The 18842-nt window shown below is 37.8% G+C and overlaps 2 protein-coding genes across 3 annotated transcripts in view; both read right to left on the bottom strand.

Moving 5' to 3' along the window:
- Positions 1–18842, bottom strand: part of LOC141441537 (uncharacterized) — a 285632-nt gene that overhangs the window by 159932 nt on the left and 106858 nt on the right. The window lies entirely within an intron of this gene.
- On the bottom strand, positions 7730–10683 carry LOC141441509 (carboxypeptidase Q-like). 2 transcript variants are annotated; one of them, XM_074106272.1, is made up of 3 exons: positions 10387–10683; positions 9172–9301; positions 7730–8870 (listed from the first exon to the last, which is right to left on the bottom strand). In XM_074106272.1, exons 1-3 carry the CDS (start codon positions 10593–10595, stop codon positions 7779–7781), a joined length of 1431 nt encoding a protein of 476 aa, XP_073962373.1. In that variant the 5' UTR covers positions 10596–10683; the 3' UTR covers positions 7730–7778. The 2 variants fall into 2 exon arrangements, with proteins under 2 accessions (XP_073962373.1, XP_073962380.1); XM_074106279.1 differs by lacking the exon at positions 10387–10683 and adding an exon at positions 9815–10049.

Below are 18842 nucleotides of genomic sequence, written 5' to 3'. Positions count from 1 at the left end.
AGTCTTCTGTATGACCTGGCCGCAGCCGTATGTATGTGGGTCCACGGTACTATAACCTTTTCGGAACCCGGCTTGTTCGGGTGGCTGGAAGTCATCAAGCCTGCGTTTGAGACGATTTACTTACAATGACCCTGGAAAACAGCTTATAAACATGGCTCAACAGCGAGATGGGCTGTAGTTCCTCAATAGGGTGTTATCACCCTTCTTGAAGAACAACACTACCACGCTCCTGTTCCACGCTTCTGGCGTTGTGCCTTCAAGCAAGACGGAATTAAAGTGCCTCTGAAGGACTTAAGAGCCGGTGATCCACCCGCCTTCATAAGCTCTGACGTAATTCCGTACACACCCGGCGCCTTGTTGTTCTTAAGCTGTTTCAGGGCCATCCTTATCTCGTACAGGTTGATGTCCGGGATATCCTCGGTATAGTGTGGGGTCAGTTTGGCTCTTGGGTCTAGAGTCGCCGCACTGGAAACAGGCTTAGTGACCGACTCGTAGAGCCGTCCATAGAACTCCTCGATCTCCCTCAACACTTCCACTTTAGTCGACGCTACACTGCCATCATCCCTCTTTAGCTTTGTCATTTGGCTTTGCCCAATAGACATATCTCTTGCGAACACTTTAGAGCCTTTATTCCGCTCTATCGTATCCTTAACACGAGCAGTATTAAAAGTACGAATATCGTGTCGCAAGGATTTCGAAATTTGTCTATTAAGCTGCCTATGTGACTCAGCATCATCGGGAGACTGCAGTCGAAGCGAGCGATTCATATTAAGTCAGCAATATTTACATCTTGTGTTGACTAAGTCGACTTATCTAAAAAAAATAGGCAAAAATTTACCATTCTCCCCTATCCTTGTCTCCGAAACTACTGAGCCCAAAGGTAAAAAAAATACAGACAATACTTCTTCACCCATAAATTATAAGAATTAGGTTAACGGGGGGGCTCCTCAAGCGAGTTCGACCTGGACTCGTCCATATTTTTTGTCACGAAATTGTAATCAAAAACATGAATTATTTATTAAATTGATTATTAAACGTATCTTAAATCCACCGACTACCATATCTAACTAAAACGAATGGCTTAATGAATACCAATAACGTAGCAGAATCGAATTTCACCATTCTGACAACAAATAATGACGATCATTATGCGGTTGCCGCCGCAGCAATTTGAAACCTAATTTAGGTTTGTCTTTTCTCACAAGTCATTGTGAAATTCAATTAGTAATTCAGATAATTTTGTAGAAGACTCGAATAATAAAAAAAAATCGATTTAAAATTTTAAGAAAACCATACTTATTTAATTTTAAACTCTCGCTATATGGTTGAAAAAATTAGTTATAACCGCAATTTTCTACTGCGTACTGTATTTCCTCGTATTTCAAACTCAACACAAATAAACACCATTTTTAATGGTAAGTATATTCATATTTGTGATAGAAGAAGTGATTAGGGCTTGATGGGTTATTCTTAAGCCCAGTTTAGGAATGCAAGTAAAGTCGTAAAAATTTGAATGCGCCGAATTTGGCTGCGCCGAATTGATCACTTCTAACTCGTTTCCTTTACGACCTTGCGCTGAAATACTACTTGTACATTTTCCTTGCAAAGTTTAAACTGGGGTTTTAATTAGTTCAACCGCCCATCTTTTGTGTTTTCAGAACCTGCAATATTTTAGGCACGCAAAGGTACTGTGTTGTTAAAGCTCCACTACCAATCCATCCTTTCGCCTGCTCATTCGCTTGACCAATGGATGTATATTTTGAACCGAAATAGATATGTGGACACATTTTTAATTAGATGGTCAATTTCCACAGAGTGATTAACATTAGGGTAGACCGAGGCGAAACGGATCAATTTTTGGTTAATGTCATATAAATACAATTTTTCAAACTGCTACAATGTTTACAATATTACCTTGGACACGAGGGTTATCGATTTATAAAATCAAGAGGTCAAATCAAATATCAGCTTTTTATTTAATATTGACAATTAAAATAGAAGAACACTAAAAATATCCGATTCGCCCCATTTTTGGAGGCAAAATTGATTAAAAAAAAACTCCTTTATAAAATATTTGTTTTCCTTCATTAAAACGTGCACAACTATTATTTGGATCAATCAATATCATAGTATTAAGATTAACTACCATTAGTAACCAAAGCGGTATTTTTGTAATCTTTGACTTCCCTTCTATAGCACGGTCATTATTCGAGCGTTTAAACCGCCTCATTATTGTGGTAATTTTTTTTATGAATACGTTGTAGAATTCGATAACATTTTCGGTTATATCCTAGACGTCCTGTACTTCTACTAGATAACCTAGAACCTGTAACAGAATCTTCTACCACGTCAACAAAAAATGCCTACAAAAATCATACGGAATAAACGCTAGAATAATACCCAACAAAATTTAATTTAAATTCTTCTTCGCTAAATACTACTTCCACCTCGTCGTTTTATTAAAACGTGGGAGAGTCTTACTCTTCGTTGCAAAGACGTGAACAGCAAATCACATTATTCGGCCGCCCAAAGTAATGTCAGCTCTTTGCTTAAAGCCTTGTCAGCCGCTTCTGACATGTTTTCTGAAGTAGATTTTTGTAATGTGCCTTTTTTATATACGTACGAACCAAACATGCATACAATTAATATTATTAGTGAAGGTAAACTTTAAAAAAACCGTTTCCAAAGTAGTGATCCACTTCGCCCCCTGTGGGTAATCCGAATAGCCTGAAATCTGTTTACAATATTTTTACCTAACGCCAATATTCTTAGTACAGGTTATTGCACGTCAATTACGAATATAAAATAACATTTTTAAGAATATTTTATTATAAACATAGAACTTCAGCCGACTTACTTTGATTTTAACGCAAATATTGCAACCACGTTTTTATATCGGCAGTAAATTCGCGCACGCCGAAATGAGTGACTTGACATTAAACATCATTGGACCAATATTCGCGGTCTAGCTAATGGTGTCTGCTGCCACGGCGTGTGTGAAGGTCAAACTCAACGCGGGACGTTGATTGGCTGCCCGTGACTAACGTCAACCATTTGAATTTGACAAGAATCCTTAACTTGATCCGATTCGCCCTGCGATCCGATTTGCTTCGGTCTAATTACGAGCATGGCCACCACAACATTAAATATTATGCTTAGTCAAGATATATGCAAAGGTACACACATACATCGCTTTACATATTTTAAAAGAAAGAAAGAAAGAAAGAAAGAAAATATTTAATTGCCAACAGTATGTACAAACAATGCAACACAACAATATAACCAATACAAGTTAGTAGTCTGCCCTGCGGCAAAAGGAGCAAACTCAGCTAATGCTGCGCTTACGCAACACCGCATCTTCTATCCTGTATTCCGCCAAAAAATTGCTGTTTTTCTAAAACAGTCTGTATACCTATAAGTTTCATATCAGTGCGAGGTATGATGTTATTCGTTTTCTAACTTTCATTTCAATTTGCAAATATTTTGGTATCGTTTACTCCAAAGCAAATAAGGGCGTGGGTGATCAAACTGCGACACCAATTCGATTACTGGTGAATTTACGCAGCGTTCCGAATACATTTCACGGACAATCCCTCCTCATATTTTCGATAGCAACGTACGTGGCTCGTGAAACTGTCAGTTATACTTAATGCCGGTTTGCCGGTTTCATAAACATAAGTGGTATAAATATACAATCTATTTCTTTTGATATCTATGGGAAATATTTCTTGTGGAGTAACTACCTACTTAGTAACGAGGATCTCAATTTTTCACTCCAATTAAACAAAATGCGTTAACCTCCTATAATGTCCATGAAGCATGTAAACTATAAATAATCCTTTCTCAATGAAAATAATAAAGGAAAAAGGAAGAATAATAGGTAAGTATGGTTACCAGCCAATCAATTTCTCGGACGGGTAGCAAGCAAAATTGAATATAGGTACTTGAACTTACTGTCAGTTTCCTAGGGAACACGTTCTCTCATTTCCAAGCTACAAATTTTGACTGAAGCGTTAACTTTTCCTTGCACTTTCTAAACCAAATGACCGGATACAGTAAAATATGTCGGCCCGCGTTAAAACGTTCCAGCAGGGCTACTACGAAACTCGAAGTTCGTGTCGTGCGGTCCCTCTCGCTCTCGTATTAAATAGTATAAGTGTCAGAGGGACCGCATGACACGAACTTCAAGTTTCGTAGTAGTCCTGCAGGCAAGAGCCAGTCGACGACCCATCCTTTGCTCCGATGAACCGCGAAGATGAGAGAATCCCGATAGCGCCTCATTATATTTTATTTAGCGACGCAAAAGTACCATTCCCGCTTCTCCCCTAATATCTCAAAAATAAAGCCAGGAAAAAACACAAACAAAAAAGCAACCGGCTGCCAAAATGGATCTTTGAGAGCTGTGAGCTGTACCACAGAATAATAACCGGTTGTGTTGTAATGTACCTAATATTTTTTTCTAGTGTTAATTTGACAATAAAAGCTAAATTTTCCGCTTTGAGGCTTGGCCGAAAACAGGATTTTTTGTATACCTAATTACATTAATTCAAGGGCTTCACTTCAGCATTGTATGTATTGACTAAACGAAACGTCGGTTCTTTTTTATAAATAACATTAAAAGAGTGAGTTCATTTTTATTTTGACGAATTTACATTTCGCTTACCGACCTATTTTTATTCGATTAGGGACTAGTAATTCCCTAAAGCTGGAATAATTTCCTCGATAACGCAGTGCCTACATGAAACCCACCACTCGAGGGAAATGTTTGAATAACATTTAATCCAGTAATCACAAGCCGAATCAAACAGGATGTCATAACAGGATATTCTTGTAAAGACGAAAACACCAATAGCTGAGAGGGTCAAGGAACATATTACAACTGTTAGAAAATGAACAAGTCATGTTTGGCAGAATGGTCCCATTGGACAGAAGAAATCTATAAAAAAAAAAGTGAACAAGTCGGCCATAGCAGAACATTTATTGGAGTCTGGACCAAACCACTGGATTGAGCTTCATAATCCCAAAATTCTTTCCACGTAATGTCATTTCTACTCAAGAACGGTGCGCAAAACGGTTGAAATAAAAAAGCACAATTTTTTAGCCGGGACGATGGATATAAGCTTTCATCTTCATGGAATCCTGGTATAAATAAGTGTCGCCTTCGGGATGAATCGGAAGAACGATCAGACGTGGTAGTGTTGTGTGTCGGTGTGATGGGTTGACAAATAAGAATGACCAAGTGCGGGTAGTTTGAAGAACTCGCACTGCTAGGTAGAGTTGACACCCCACACTTCAAACTCGTGACCACGGCCACGGTAATGTGTTTTTTTTTATTCGACTGGATGGCAAACGAGCAAGTGGGTCTCCTGATGGTAAGAGATCACTACCGCCCATAAACATCTGCAACACCAGGGGTATTGCAGATGCGTTGCCAACCTAGAGGCCTAAGATGGGATACCTCAAGTGCCAGTAATTTCACCGGCTGTCTTACTCTCCACGCCGAAACACAACAGTGCAAGCACTGCTGCTTCACGGCAGGACTATCGAGCAAGATGGTGGTAGCAATCCGGGCGGACCTTGCACAAGGTCCTACCACCTGCATGCTGTACGAAAAGTCGAGGTAAATATTACTTGTGTTAAGCGACACAGGACACACCAGGTTTAATAACATTTATAATAAATTATACGTTTATTGTTCAACCTTTTTAATGACCCAAAGATGAGGCTTTTTGCAGTATTAAAAACTAAGTATATCATTTTTACAATTCTAAGTTTAAATTACAATGCATGTTATGAGTATGAGATTTGTATTGTTCCTACTGGTCAATTTTTCGTTCCGATTCAAAACCTCTCTACTTACCGCTTTTGAACAATGGTGGACAGTCTTAACTTTCTGGTGACTTATTAAAGATGTAATCGCGACTGTACGTATCATTTTTGAGTAAAGGTTTTAAATGTGATTATTATTATTTGTTTCTTAATAATCGGATTAATTTAAAAAATTGTGTTTGTTTTGTAAACAGGTAGGTATATATGTGGTTTTATTCTTATGTTACAATTTAAATTATGTTCTTGCTGCTGTGGTGAAAAATTACACAATTTGTTGTGTCACACGAGACCAAAGTTATCTTGCATCTTGTATGTTTGAAACCCTTGCTGCTCTTAGGATTCTAACCTAGAATCACTCGCTACGCTCGTGATTCAATTATAAAATCCTTCACTTACTCAGGTTTCAAAATCAACACACGCAACAAAAAACAACTTTTCTCTCTTGTTGCACAAATAACTATTTCACTTCTCATGCTCTTAAATTTCGTGTTTATGCTGGATCTCGGCGACATAAAATGCCTTTTTTTGCTCGAGTGCATAAAGTAAAATTTTCGTCTAAGACTAGGTAATCAGGTGTCAACAGCCACAAAACAAAAAAGTTTCTGCATATTTTTTTAATATTTTTTAATCAAGTTAGTTTCATAAATTGTGATCAAGTGCGGGTAGTTCGAAGGACTCGCGCTGCTAGGCAGACTTGACACCCCACACTTCAGTCTACTCGTGACCACGGCCACTGTAATGTTGCCGAAACGTCGAGGTAAATATTACTCGTGTGTGTTAGCGTGATAAGTCCTGTGCTTATTTTGACTATGAGTGCATGAAAATCACGAAATTTTAAAACTAAAAATCCGTCAAATCAATCAAAATAAATCAATAAAATTAAAAAATATAATTATATAATAATGCATGAAAAATTAAAGTGAACCATTTTTCCTCTGTTGCTGTTTCATTTCCATGCAAGCTAAGTGAAAAGCAGAGTGTACCTAAAACTCGAGCATTACTTAAACCCATTTTCCCCTCGACGTCTATCCACCCTCGCCTTACCGGCTATATGAACGTTTTGGGTAAAATGGCTCGTTTTATGCTCTTGTTGTTGTATAATCTACTATTGATGACACCTTTCTTTCGTAAAGGAACTTTTAAATACTTACGTTACGTACCGATTTCTGCGGTCAGAACAATAACTGGCTGAGATAAATCTATGTCCATGCGGACAAAGTCGTGGGCACAGTTAGTTATGCAATATTTTATCCAATTTACATGAGTAAATATTTATACATAGATAGTACGAAAACGAAATATATCAAATAAAACTCTTAGGTTTAGGTGTAAAGTTTTCGTGAAAAAGTCTTTAGTGGTAAAGTCTATTCGTGATAAAGTTTTTCGTGATAAAGTTTTTGTGATAAAGTCGTTCGTGAAAAAGTTTTTCGTGAAATAATACTAGCGCCCAACATAACACATTAATCTAAATAAAATCAAGTCTTTCAAAACTTTTAACATTAGGTACCTAGATATTATCGAACAATTTCTTGATGAATTTTGCTATCTAAAAATAGAAACGTATTATAAATTTCCCTTTTATCGAAAACTATTCTTATTATCGTAAAAGCAGTAAGCGATAACAAAATTTAAGGCCTTTATCGAAAGGTGATCGCTGAGCTACAGAAAATTTTCCGGTTTTCGGGTGTCATATAAAGGAATATTTTCTGCTGGCTATAAAGAGTATATCTAAGTACATTATACCCTTGGGGATCAAATCTCTGAAAATATGACCCATCGGTAAGTACCTAATAGATCTTAAAAGGGTAAACGGATGATTACCTTCATAATCAAATTAGATTCCAAAAGGAAATCATTTATTTTCCCTCTTTTTAGGGATAAAAATATTACGAAACATAAGTTAAAAGTCAAAATGTATATATATTAACAAGTCTATTTTAACATTACATTTAACGCGGGATGTCTTCTGATATGTCCGCAATAATGTACGCTACTGCAGTCCAAAAGGCAGCACACAAATCTAATTCTTCTGGGTTTTCAACATTCATAGTGTCTCCTTCGGTATGATGGAACCAAAAATATTTCTCATTTGCATTATGAAGGCTTGCCCCTGGTATGCCATTTCGAATGATTACCGCGATGTCTGAACCAGGACTGTCATCTTCAACTAGTGTGGAAGCGTTGATAGATTCAAAAAGTTTAAGAATTTCTCCGATAATACATCTGGCCTTCTGACTGCCTGCCACTGCCAAACCACGAGGAGCAAATGTACCTTCATCAGATTCCATGATGAAATTTATATTGTCACTTTCGTTCCGATGCTGTTTTTCGTAATCATAAGCTCCAACTAAACCCAGCTCTTCAGCTGTCCAGAAAATAGATCTTACCGTTCTCTTTGGCCTTAAATTTAGTCTTTTGAGAATGACAGGAGCCGCCCAACTAACAAATAATCCACCACCGTCATCCATGGCACCTTGACCAACGTCCCAGCTATCGATATGTCCCGAAACTATGACTAACTTGTCCGGAAATCTGGTTCCCTTCAGATCTATAATTGTGTTTCTAGACGTCTTGGTGTCAAAAGTAGAATGCATCGTAATGTTCAGTTTTACATTTATGTCTCGATCAACTAATCTTCTTATTAAATCTGCATCTTCAAGGGAGATAGCCGCTGTCGGAATTTTATTTACTCCATCTTCATAATTTTGAGACCCAGTGTGGGGAGAATTTATAGAAAATGGAGTAATAGAGCGTACCAGTGACGCTACAGCTCCTTTCGCAGCTGATTTAGAAGCACTTTGAGTCCTGTACACAACGGTTTCACCGTACGTTGTGAATTCCGGATCAAACAAAACAATTTTGCCTTTAACTTCATCTTCTTCGGCATTTTCTAGTTCTTCAAAATCGTTAAAGACAATGACATTAGCGGTTATGCCTTCTGGCGGTGTACTAACGCTTCGTCCCAATCCCAACAACGCGATATCTTTGACTCTCGGTTCTAACATCGTTATTTTCTCTTCTCCTCGAGTCCAGTGCGGAACCTGTAAATTACATGTGCTTTAGTAGGTATTGCTAGAGTTTATGTTATGTAGGGTCAGATCATTTTGATTTCCATAATTTTATTTATCATGCCAAAACTTACCATAAAATATATAGAACTGTGCTTTTACTAGATTTTGTAAAGCACTAAACTTGATATTTTTTTTGTCAATTCTTAAAAGATACTGTTTTAGATGGCATATAAAATTTCGACAAATGATGGAAAACTACGTAGGTTATGCGTTTACGCAGGGAATTACAAGATTTAATCCATTAATATCCTCTTACGAATAAGTTATTTACCTGCAACTCCTCCGTTACGATGTCATTCAAGTCTTCATCACGAGTGAGTTGTATCATGTAGTCAATGGACTGTTCCAAAATTGCTGTACCCGAAAGCCGAGCGCCAAAAGTATCGACAAATTTTGCAAGTCTAAAAAAATGCGTATATTATAATAGTTATTCTAGTGTTGTAGTGGTGTAGGTAGTAACATTATAAGGATAGTATTAAATATGTACCGTCTATCGACAAGATTAACCAGAATTGTATTTAACAGCTAAAAAAGACATCAAAGAACTTCCAAAGTAGTGGTACTTTTGCTTCAAATTTATATATAAAATCAAGCGTAAGGTATCTTCACAAACATTTTTTGTTAAGAAGATTCAAGATAGGTAAAATCAAGATTTTACTAAATCAGTTCCTAAATGAGGGAATTCTGAAGTATGAAATATGAGAAGAATACAATCTTATTAAGAACCTCCTCCTTTTTTGAAGTTGGTTAAACCATAACATATTTTTTACCTACCTATCTTCGATATAATAACCAATAGAAAAACGCCAAGTATATATAGATAGATAAATACTTTAAATCTAATTATTCACAAATATAACAACAGTGGCCCTTGAAAGAACAATTAGCGGAGGTTTTGAATTAGTTCCACTCACTCGTCATACGTTTTCCCCTTGAATTCACCGCGGGTCACATAGTTCACAATTTCATTCTTCACAATTTCGTAAGAAGCAATTTCTTTCATCAAATCCTCGCCTAATAATGATGGGCAAACATTTTCTTTTGATACAACTTTCGCTTCGCTTGTTATAATAATGAAAAGGGTTAGTAATACAGGAGTATAGAAACCCATTTTGTCTATGCGTTTGCTACATTGAGATGTTTCGATAAACGTAAGCCCTTTTGTAGAGCGACCATAATCTTATCGCTAAGGAATCAGCAGCTGTCACCCGTGTCTACCCGGCCACTCCAACGATATTAGATAGAAAATGCTTAGAAGATAGTTCTTTGATGAAAATGTACGCAATTTTTATAAGATAACATTCGTATCTTTTCCATGCACAAAAACTCGTTGTATTTTACAATTAAAAAACTCTTATAAATCATGAGAGTATAGTGCCGAGAGCAAAACCTTCAAGTAGAAGCCAAATATTTTTCAATCAAGTGCCGTTTGATATTGGAATACAAAACCATACAAATTCTTTAATTTGCCGTTAACAATACTCACTCATTGTAAGTCTTCCCTTTGAACGGACCCTTAGTTACATAGTCTACTATGTCCTTTACGACGGTATCGTAAGAAGCTATTTCATCAGCGATCCCGGAATTGTCACACGAATGGAGTTCGACGTAGGTCTTCTTTCTTCTCTTAGCGGCACTGTGTACTTGAGCGATAAGCGCAAAAAACAAACACACCTTTGACACTGATATGAACATGACTATAGTATTATTGGCTCATGATGCGTGCGGTGCAGTATCGAGCCCGACTAGGAGTGCTTGAGTTGGAATCAAATGGCCGTGACCAGCCATACAGTATAGTGGACATAAATTACGAAAATAACATTAGACACGTGTCACAACACGTTAAGTAAATTCCTGTAAACAAAATATATAATATTACGACGTATTGCTTTCAATTGTATTGGTAATCAATCTAGTGGAAGGAAACAATTATATTATGCTCTTGATTGAATTAAAAGTAAAGGTCAAATTTAAATTTATTTCATTATACATGATTTGGCCACGGGTATTACTTTTGTAACGTTATGTAGTCTAAGTATTTAAAAAGTAGGTAAGGTAAATTCATGCTTTTATTTTTTTTAATTCAACAATATTTTTTTCTGACTCATGAATCAACATACCTACCTACTACTTGAAATAGATTAAAATTTAAGATTATAAGCCGACAAAAACATGTCCTAAATGTATGTATGTGTGTATGTACGTGTGTGTGTAAATGTATTCCTTCCTTTCTGTCTATTGGAAAGGTTGCGTGGAAGAGATCGATGTGAAGCGATAAGGCCGCCTATTTATGGCCGCTTACCTTGGTAAATCTCCATATACCTGTGTTTTCTGTACTGCTTACTATGTGTTGGTGTTCAATAAAGAGATTGTATTGTATTGTACCTTCGAAGCAAAGTTTAATATACTTAACTTATGCAATATGAATAGTGTAAGGTGGTTGGTGGTTGGTGGTTGTACGTAGTAATATAATATGACATACACACACACTCAAATGCTATAGCATAAATCATTTATGCTAAACTGCCTTCTATATCCGACGCGCGACACAATGCTCGTGTTTAAAGTTGATTGGAACATTCAAAGGCATCAAAGAGTGAATGTGTGAATGGCACGGACTAGTGCACATCCGCTGCCGCGCACAATACGTTCAAAACACACTGTGATAGCAAAAAGTGCAATGGTGATTTATGCATACTTGATTGATACGTTGCGGGTGTTATTATTTTACAAGCTTTTATTTAACTTGCTATGTACGTATGTGCGAGTCAAATCTTTCAATCTGGTGATAACACAATAATCTGACAGCGACATTCTAGTAGTCCGGCCAGGATCGTCGTCGTAGGACAGAACACTTCAACGTTTAATGGCATCGACTGAAAATTCAAGTACAGTCAACAAAAGGTACGGTCAGTAAATAAGCTTGTATCAAAAATTAATTCTTTAACAATAAGTACCTTATTTATAGAATAGTTTATAGCAATTAAGGACAGCTCATGGATCAATACATATATATTTATTAATACATACTGTTTTTTAACTAGCATATAATATGTCCCACTGCAGGCAAAAGCCTCCTTTTGCTTATTCCACTCGTCTCTACTCTTGACCAGCTCTTGCCAATCTGACTGGAATCGGTCCAAATCGTCCCGCCATCTCCTCCTACGTCTGCCTCTGCTCCAGTGCCTGCCTGTCGCATGGAACCCAATCGGTGATTACTTTGGCCCAGCGATCCGGATCCATGTGGCAGACGTGTCCCACCCAGTCCCATTTTTAATTTTTAAAAATACATACTTCAGTACGTAAATGCTGAAATGTTACTGTGATTCATGTCAATAATAATGTACAAATGTCATTGAATACAAAAATTACAATTATATTTTAATAGTATATTTACTCACTTTACAAGTACTTCAAACCTGTGTTTAAAAATAATCACTTTCGTCATACAACCGAGATTCGAAGTATTCGAACCCAAGGTTGTTAGCTTCATAGCAATTGTTAACCATTAAGCTATTAAGTCGCCAAATCCACTTAATAAAGAGTTACTATAATATGCTATTTAAAAAAAACTCGTTTCCCAACGTCTGTATCTCTTTATGTACGTTATCTTAGATCTTTTAAATTATGCAACGGATTTAAATGACAACGGTTTTATTTAGCAGATAAAGTATTCATTCATGAATATCGTATATAATATAATTAAAATATCATCATCCCAGCCTATATACGTCCCACTGCTGGGCACAGGCCTCCTCTCAGAACAAGAGGGCAATTATAAAATATATAAACTATAACTTAACCAACAAAAAGTTGGAAACCCCGACTTTGTCACTTCAAAATTCAATATTTCAAAAACGGCTGAACCGATTTTGATATAACACATCTAAGAACCATCGCTAGAAAATTTGCTTTCAAATAAAAAAACCGCATTTAAATCGGTCCACCTAGCGCATGCTCCCGGAATTCCGGTACCAAAAGTACCGGGAAATCCCGGGAATTTTCAAACACACTGGTACCGGTTCTGGGAGAAAAAAATCCCGGTTCTTCGGTTCCTTCGGTACTGAGTTTGTAACTAAATTAATTGACGTTTTTGAATTCAAAAATTACGCGTGGGACTTGTAATGTTGTCACCTTAAACGATTCACACACGCTCGGTTTTATTCGGGTGCAATCGGCATACTCGGTCCGCCTGCTGCCCGACCTGACGACGGCGACGACGACGAATGGTGAACCAGTGCCCCTAGTGTAAGTTTTCGGTTACAAAATACGTCTCGATCGCGTTCGCGATAAAATCTCGTAAACGTGATCGAGACGTATTTTGTAACCGAAAACTTACACTAGGGGTACTGAGGTCTTATTGGTTAACGCACTTGGTATCACAATCGTTTTTACCATTTCTTTCTGTCACTTCGTGTAGGATGAGGGTAGAAGGAGATGGTGATTGCAACCGCTAATGTCAGCGCGTTAGACAATACGGCCTCAGGTAGTCAAAATATAGCTGTTAGGATTTAGTATAGGTACTCGTGTCCTGTAGTCTGTATGTCTAAACGATTGATAATGATAGTGATGAGTTTGTTTGTGTTTTTATCTATGTAATGTTAATTAACACTACCATCTAAATAACAACTAGTAGTTAATGATGTGTTACATATCTTTTTGTTCTATTTTGTCATATTTTTATATACAGTAATAGGCTTGCATTTGACCACAATCACGCCTGATGGTAAGCAAAGATGTTGACTGAGGTGGAGCACGCTTGCCAAATAAATGTCCATTCACCCTAGATTTTAAGACAGCCTCATTGTAGCGATCAGAAAACACAGAAGCTGGCAAGGCTTTCCACTCCTTAAATATCCGGCCGGATAATGAAGGACGAGCGAAAACGCTTTGAGTGATGAAGTTTAGGGATGCTGACAACATAAAAGTGAAGATTCCGCCTACTTCTGGTCGACCTGTGAATGGAAGGAACTGATGGAATAAGATTGTGTAGCACCGAGCACGAGCAACCCTTCTGCGGTGGCGAACTCTGTTAGCAAAAATTTACCACAAAATCGCCGCTAATGAGTTTCTTCATCGCTCGCCGTTCCACCGAATCCAAAGCAGCCAACAACAAGTACTGGGCAGAGCCGTCCTAAAGGTGACAGCAATAGGTACTCCATGCAATACCGGACTCGGGCTCTGTAAGGGTGAAGGAGCTGGTCCGCAGTAAAGTATCGCCTAACTTTGGAAAGTATGCCAAGCTTTTTCGCAGCGGTTTTCACCAAGGCCTCGATGTGATTTCATAAAAATTTAACCCTACGCATAACCCTTTTTAATAACACCTGCCAGAAACTAACGACAAAAAAAACCGCTGAATATTCGCACTTAAAACAAGTGTAGCTGAAAGGTGGTGGGAAATAGAAAGAGGCACAGAACGGAAAATAAACACGACTGAGTTTTTAAAACCGACTAAATTGGCACAGGTGTGAGAAATTCAAAGCCAGAGCAAAAGCATGAGCTTTTCTTACAGCATGAGTGGTCTTGTGGAACGGGAATAACCACACCTGGCGGTAGGCGTTAAACTCACCCAGAAGTGCAACCTGCGCTATAGAGAACCGCCGTAGGACCACCTCAGCCGAGTCACAGAGGGAAAAAACCAGCCCGCACAGTGCGCACAGTGGCAATGCAGAGACATTTGAGCGAACGTTATAGGTACACAGGCATAGAGGATCTTTTCCATACCTGTGTTTTGACTTTTGTTGATTAAATTTTGCACTTTGTTAATTGTTTTGGGTTAAATTACAACAATTATCACTTTACAGGTGTTTCATTTATCAAATTAACAAAAAAATACAATTAATTTACTCAGTACCGAAAAGTACCGAAATCCCGGGAATTCCGGTTCTGCCCCAGTACCGAAAATCTCAGTCCCGGTTCTGGAAATGGTACCGGTACCGCATGCCCTAGGTCCACCCGTTTAAGAGCTACGGTGCCACAGACACAGACACACTAGCGGTCAAACTTATAACACCCCTCTTTTTGCGTCGGGAGTTAAAAAATTTGACCGCTATGTATTGCGTGTCTGTGTGTCTGTATGTCTTTGTGTGTGTCTTTTTGTCTGTCTGTGGCACCGTAGCTCTTAAACGAGTGGACTGATTTGAATACGGTTTTTTTTTATTGAAAGCCGGTTTTCTAGCGATGGTTCTTAGACATGTTTTATCAAAATCGGTTCTGCCATTTTTAAGATAATAAACTTTGAAGTGACAAAGTCGAGGATTTTCCAACTTTTTTTTGGTTAGATTAGTTTTGGTGAAAAGGAAGTGAAAAACCTAAAGCCTTTGTTTATTTGCAAAAATCGCCTTTGATTATTTATAGACTCACTTTTTTCGCCTTTTCCTTTTTAGAGTTACACCTGTGCAAAGCTGGGCAAGTTCCTAGTTATGAATAAAAGCACAGAAAGGCATCCCACTTCAACAAGTCATCATCGTCCTCAGCCTACAGAGGTCCACTGCTGGACATAGGCCTCTTCCATGGCGCGCCACAACACTGTCTTCAGCCCCTCGCATCCATCCGCCGCCAGCGACCCTCTTAAGGTCATCTGTCCACCGTGCCTCAGGACGCCAAGTCAACAAGTAGTTATTGTATTGTATTGTAAAACTCTTTATTGTATTATCTAGCTTGACCCAATTTATGTCTGTTATCAATTGAGTTGGTCATTAAATATTATCATGCACTTTTAATGAGAATGTTGTACATAAACAAGTCAAGTGTATCTATCTAAATAAACAAAAAACGAGTTATTTTGCGTACTAACCACAGCTTCTCTCTCGTATCTACTCAAGCATTATAAAGAATTTTTTTTTAACAAAAAAGTAAAACCGGCTCCAAAAAAAATAGTAAAAAATGGAACCCTTGAAAATATTTTTCTAGGTACGTACTAGCTCGAAGTCGGTTCCTCAGCACGAGCCAGCAGGAGTGGAACAATAGTCGTCTACCTCACCTACATACTATGGGTTTCAATCCCTCCTGCTGGGTCGTGCTGAGTCACCAACTTCGAGCTAGTACGTACCTAGAGAAATATTTTCAAGGGTTTTGTAGTCGGTTCCATTTTTTGTAATTTATTTTTATTTTTTCGGAGTCGGTCAGACTTTTTTGTTAAAAAAACCTTTATTTCTCACTTTTTAGTGATTCGTAGCCAAAGTACATCTTAGAACGATTCCATTTAGCCCAAACACGACTTATGTACGTTGTTTTATAACAGATTTCCGTTGCCTACCTTCTGGCTTCAGCATCAGATCAGTTCGAAAGAACCATTAACTTAAAGCTTCTTCTTAGTCGCTTATCTAGGTATATTAATCACTAGCTTTTGCCCGCGACTTCGTCTGCGTTAAATTTTATATTTACACAATACTCGATAGGAATGAGGTTAATGTCCCGCATTGGCCGTTTTCGTGGAATTTTCGAAAAATCCCTTCAAACTACGGCTAAAAAATCAACTGAAAAATCTGATCATGATCACCAAGTTTCACATCTATATCGCTCAAGAAATAAGATTTTTATTCTTCGCTTACTATTTTCCTACATCGAGTGATCTCATAGATTGCGTACATGTCTTTGGGATCGCAACCCAGCCTCGCGCTAGCTTGCCGTTTCGGCCGAAAGCGAAGCGGCCTGCCTGGCTAGAGCGCCACTGAGTCTCCCATCGCGGTCTTCCTCAGACTCCTGAGACCATGCCCCTGGTAGTCTTAATGCGCTGCGAGACTTTCGCGAAAGATTCGTTTTTAGGGTTCCGGAGCCAAAATGGCAACAACGGAACCCTTATAATTTCGCCATGTCTGTCTGTCTGTCTGTCTGTCTGTCTGTAAAATATACCTAAACTTGGAAGATTCCGTATAAAATACGAAATCTTTAGAAAAAAAATACTTAATTTTTTCGTAATGGCTACGGAACCCTATTTTGGGCGTGTCCGACACGCTCTTGGCCGGTTTTTTTTCGGGAAGGCATGGTAACGCCTGTAAAATGCGAGTCCCAATTCCGAAATCGTTTGAAATTTAGTCCGCAAAAGAAGGAGAAAAATGTTTTTTTTTTTAAGTATACTCTCCTTCGTGACCATTATTAAGTGCTTAAAAGAGGCAATACGTGTGAATATGGATGCGATATAATTCGTCATCATCAGCCGGAAGAGGTCCACTGCTGGACAAAGGCCTACCCCTTAAAACGCCACAATAATAATAATACTCGTAATAAATCCATTTATTTCGGACAACTTGGCCCATACAATAAATACCTTACAGACTAACATACATATAATCAATAATATTACAATACAAATAAATTAAAATCAACTCGCCTCTTGCATCCACCGGTTTCCCGCAAGTCTCACGATGTCGTCATTCCACCTGGAGGGAGGCCTGCCAACGCTTCGTCTTCCGGTCGCCGCTCCTCGAGGACTTCTCCACCAACGGTTAAATCTGTTCTTCGAGCGATGTGGCCTGCCAATTGCCACTTCAACTTGCATATAATTTTTCGAGCTATGTCAGTGACTTTAGTTCTTCGACGAATTTCCGTATTCCGGATATAATTAAATAAGGAATAATTCATGACATTTGTCTATTAATTAATTATACGGGTGTTGAATATGAGTGTTGATGTAACCACTACGTAACTATGTTAACTCGTTTGTTTCATAGTTTCCCATAAGATGGCACTGTGAAATGTGTGGCAATTAATTTATTGTCGTTTAATTTTGTTGTATTATTTAATCAATTACCTATTCAGTTAAATTTCTTGATATCCGTACTGTACTACTTCTAAACTTAGTCAATTTGGCAAAATCAGCGCCATCTGTTAGTGTAGCAGGGTACTCGATAGTCGTACCAACACTTCTAGCTTAGCTAGCTACATATTAGTAATCTGTGCAACACTTGGAAATAAGTGTGCACCAAAGGTAAACGTCCACTTGTCGGTATCGTACGTATCGGACGCATCGCTCGCAACGAATCGTAGTATTCTTTGTACAGAAACTCATATAAGTGCGTCCACCTGTCCGCATCGTAAGCATCGCACATTTCTATACAAAGCAACAAATCCGATACGTCCGAAGCGTACGATGCGGATAAGTGGACGCCTACCTTAAGATTCAGGTGCAAACTTAACTCAATCAAGGGTAGCGGCTTCCGCCCCCCCCCCCCTCTTTAGGTTTTAGGGTCTTTTATTTTTAAAGTCTATAACCTGACCGGGGATTTTCTCGACAGATTAGTTAAGTTTGCATGAAAATCCGTTCAGCCGTTTTTACATGATGCGTGGTCAAATAAACAGATAAACAGACAAACAATCTAATAACTGTTGAAACGTGTTCTGTTATCGATTCTAAGTGTCCACAGCCAACTTTTGTATAGATAGAAGATAGATGTATAGATTATGCAATTATACTCGTACGCGTGTTGATATGTGTGTTGATTTTACCATTACTTATACTTCTTTTTTTAGCATTTTTTTGCATTTTTCTTTTTTTACGAGGCAAGCGATCTTGATGTGTATTTTTATTGAAAAAAACTTTTGAAAAATAAGTCGCAGCAAATAGTAACAATTAGCAAAGATATAATGATCATTTACATGATTTTGGTATCATAAGTAATAGTAACTGTTTTTTTTAAACGTTTTTCAATAAAACTCGTCAAGATTGTTTACCCTTTTTTATGTTAAAAACTCTTTTTTATTAGTTTACTCCATTACTTACTGTTTACCCAGTTCTCCAAAAGATGGCACTGCAATGTGTGGCAATTACTTTATTGTAGTTTAATTTTGGTCGTATTATTAAATCAATTAAATTATTCAATTAAATTTGTTGATATCCGTTCTACCTCTTTTAAACTTAATTTGGCAAAATCCTTCCTCAGTGGCTTACTCGAGTCACAACGTTATTAATTCCAGCGCCATCTGTTATTTTATCAGGGTACT

This window comes from Choristoneura fumiferana, chromosome 2 (genome assembly GCF_025370935.1).
Source record: "Choristoneura fumiferana chromosome 2, NRCan_CFum_1, whole genome shotgun sequence".
NCBI classification, from domain to species: Eukaryota; Metazoa; Arthropoda; class Insecta; order Lepidoptera; family Tortricidae; genus Choristoneura; species Choristoneura fumiferana.
The sequence above is the reverse complement of the archived record's forward strand: the minus strand, read 5'-3'. Positions and strand labels throughout refer to the sequence as shown.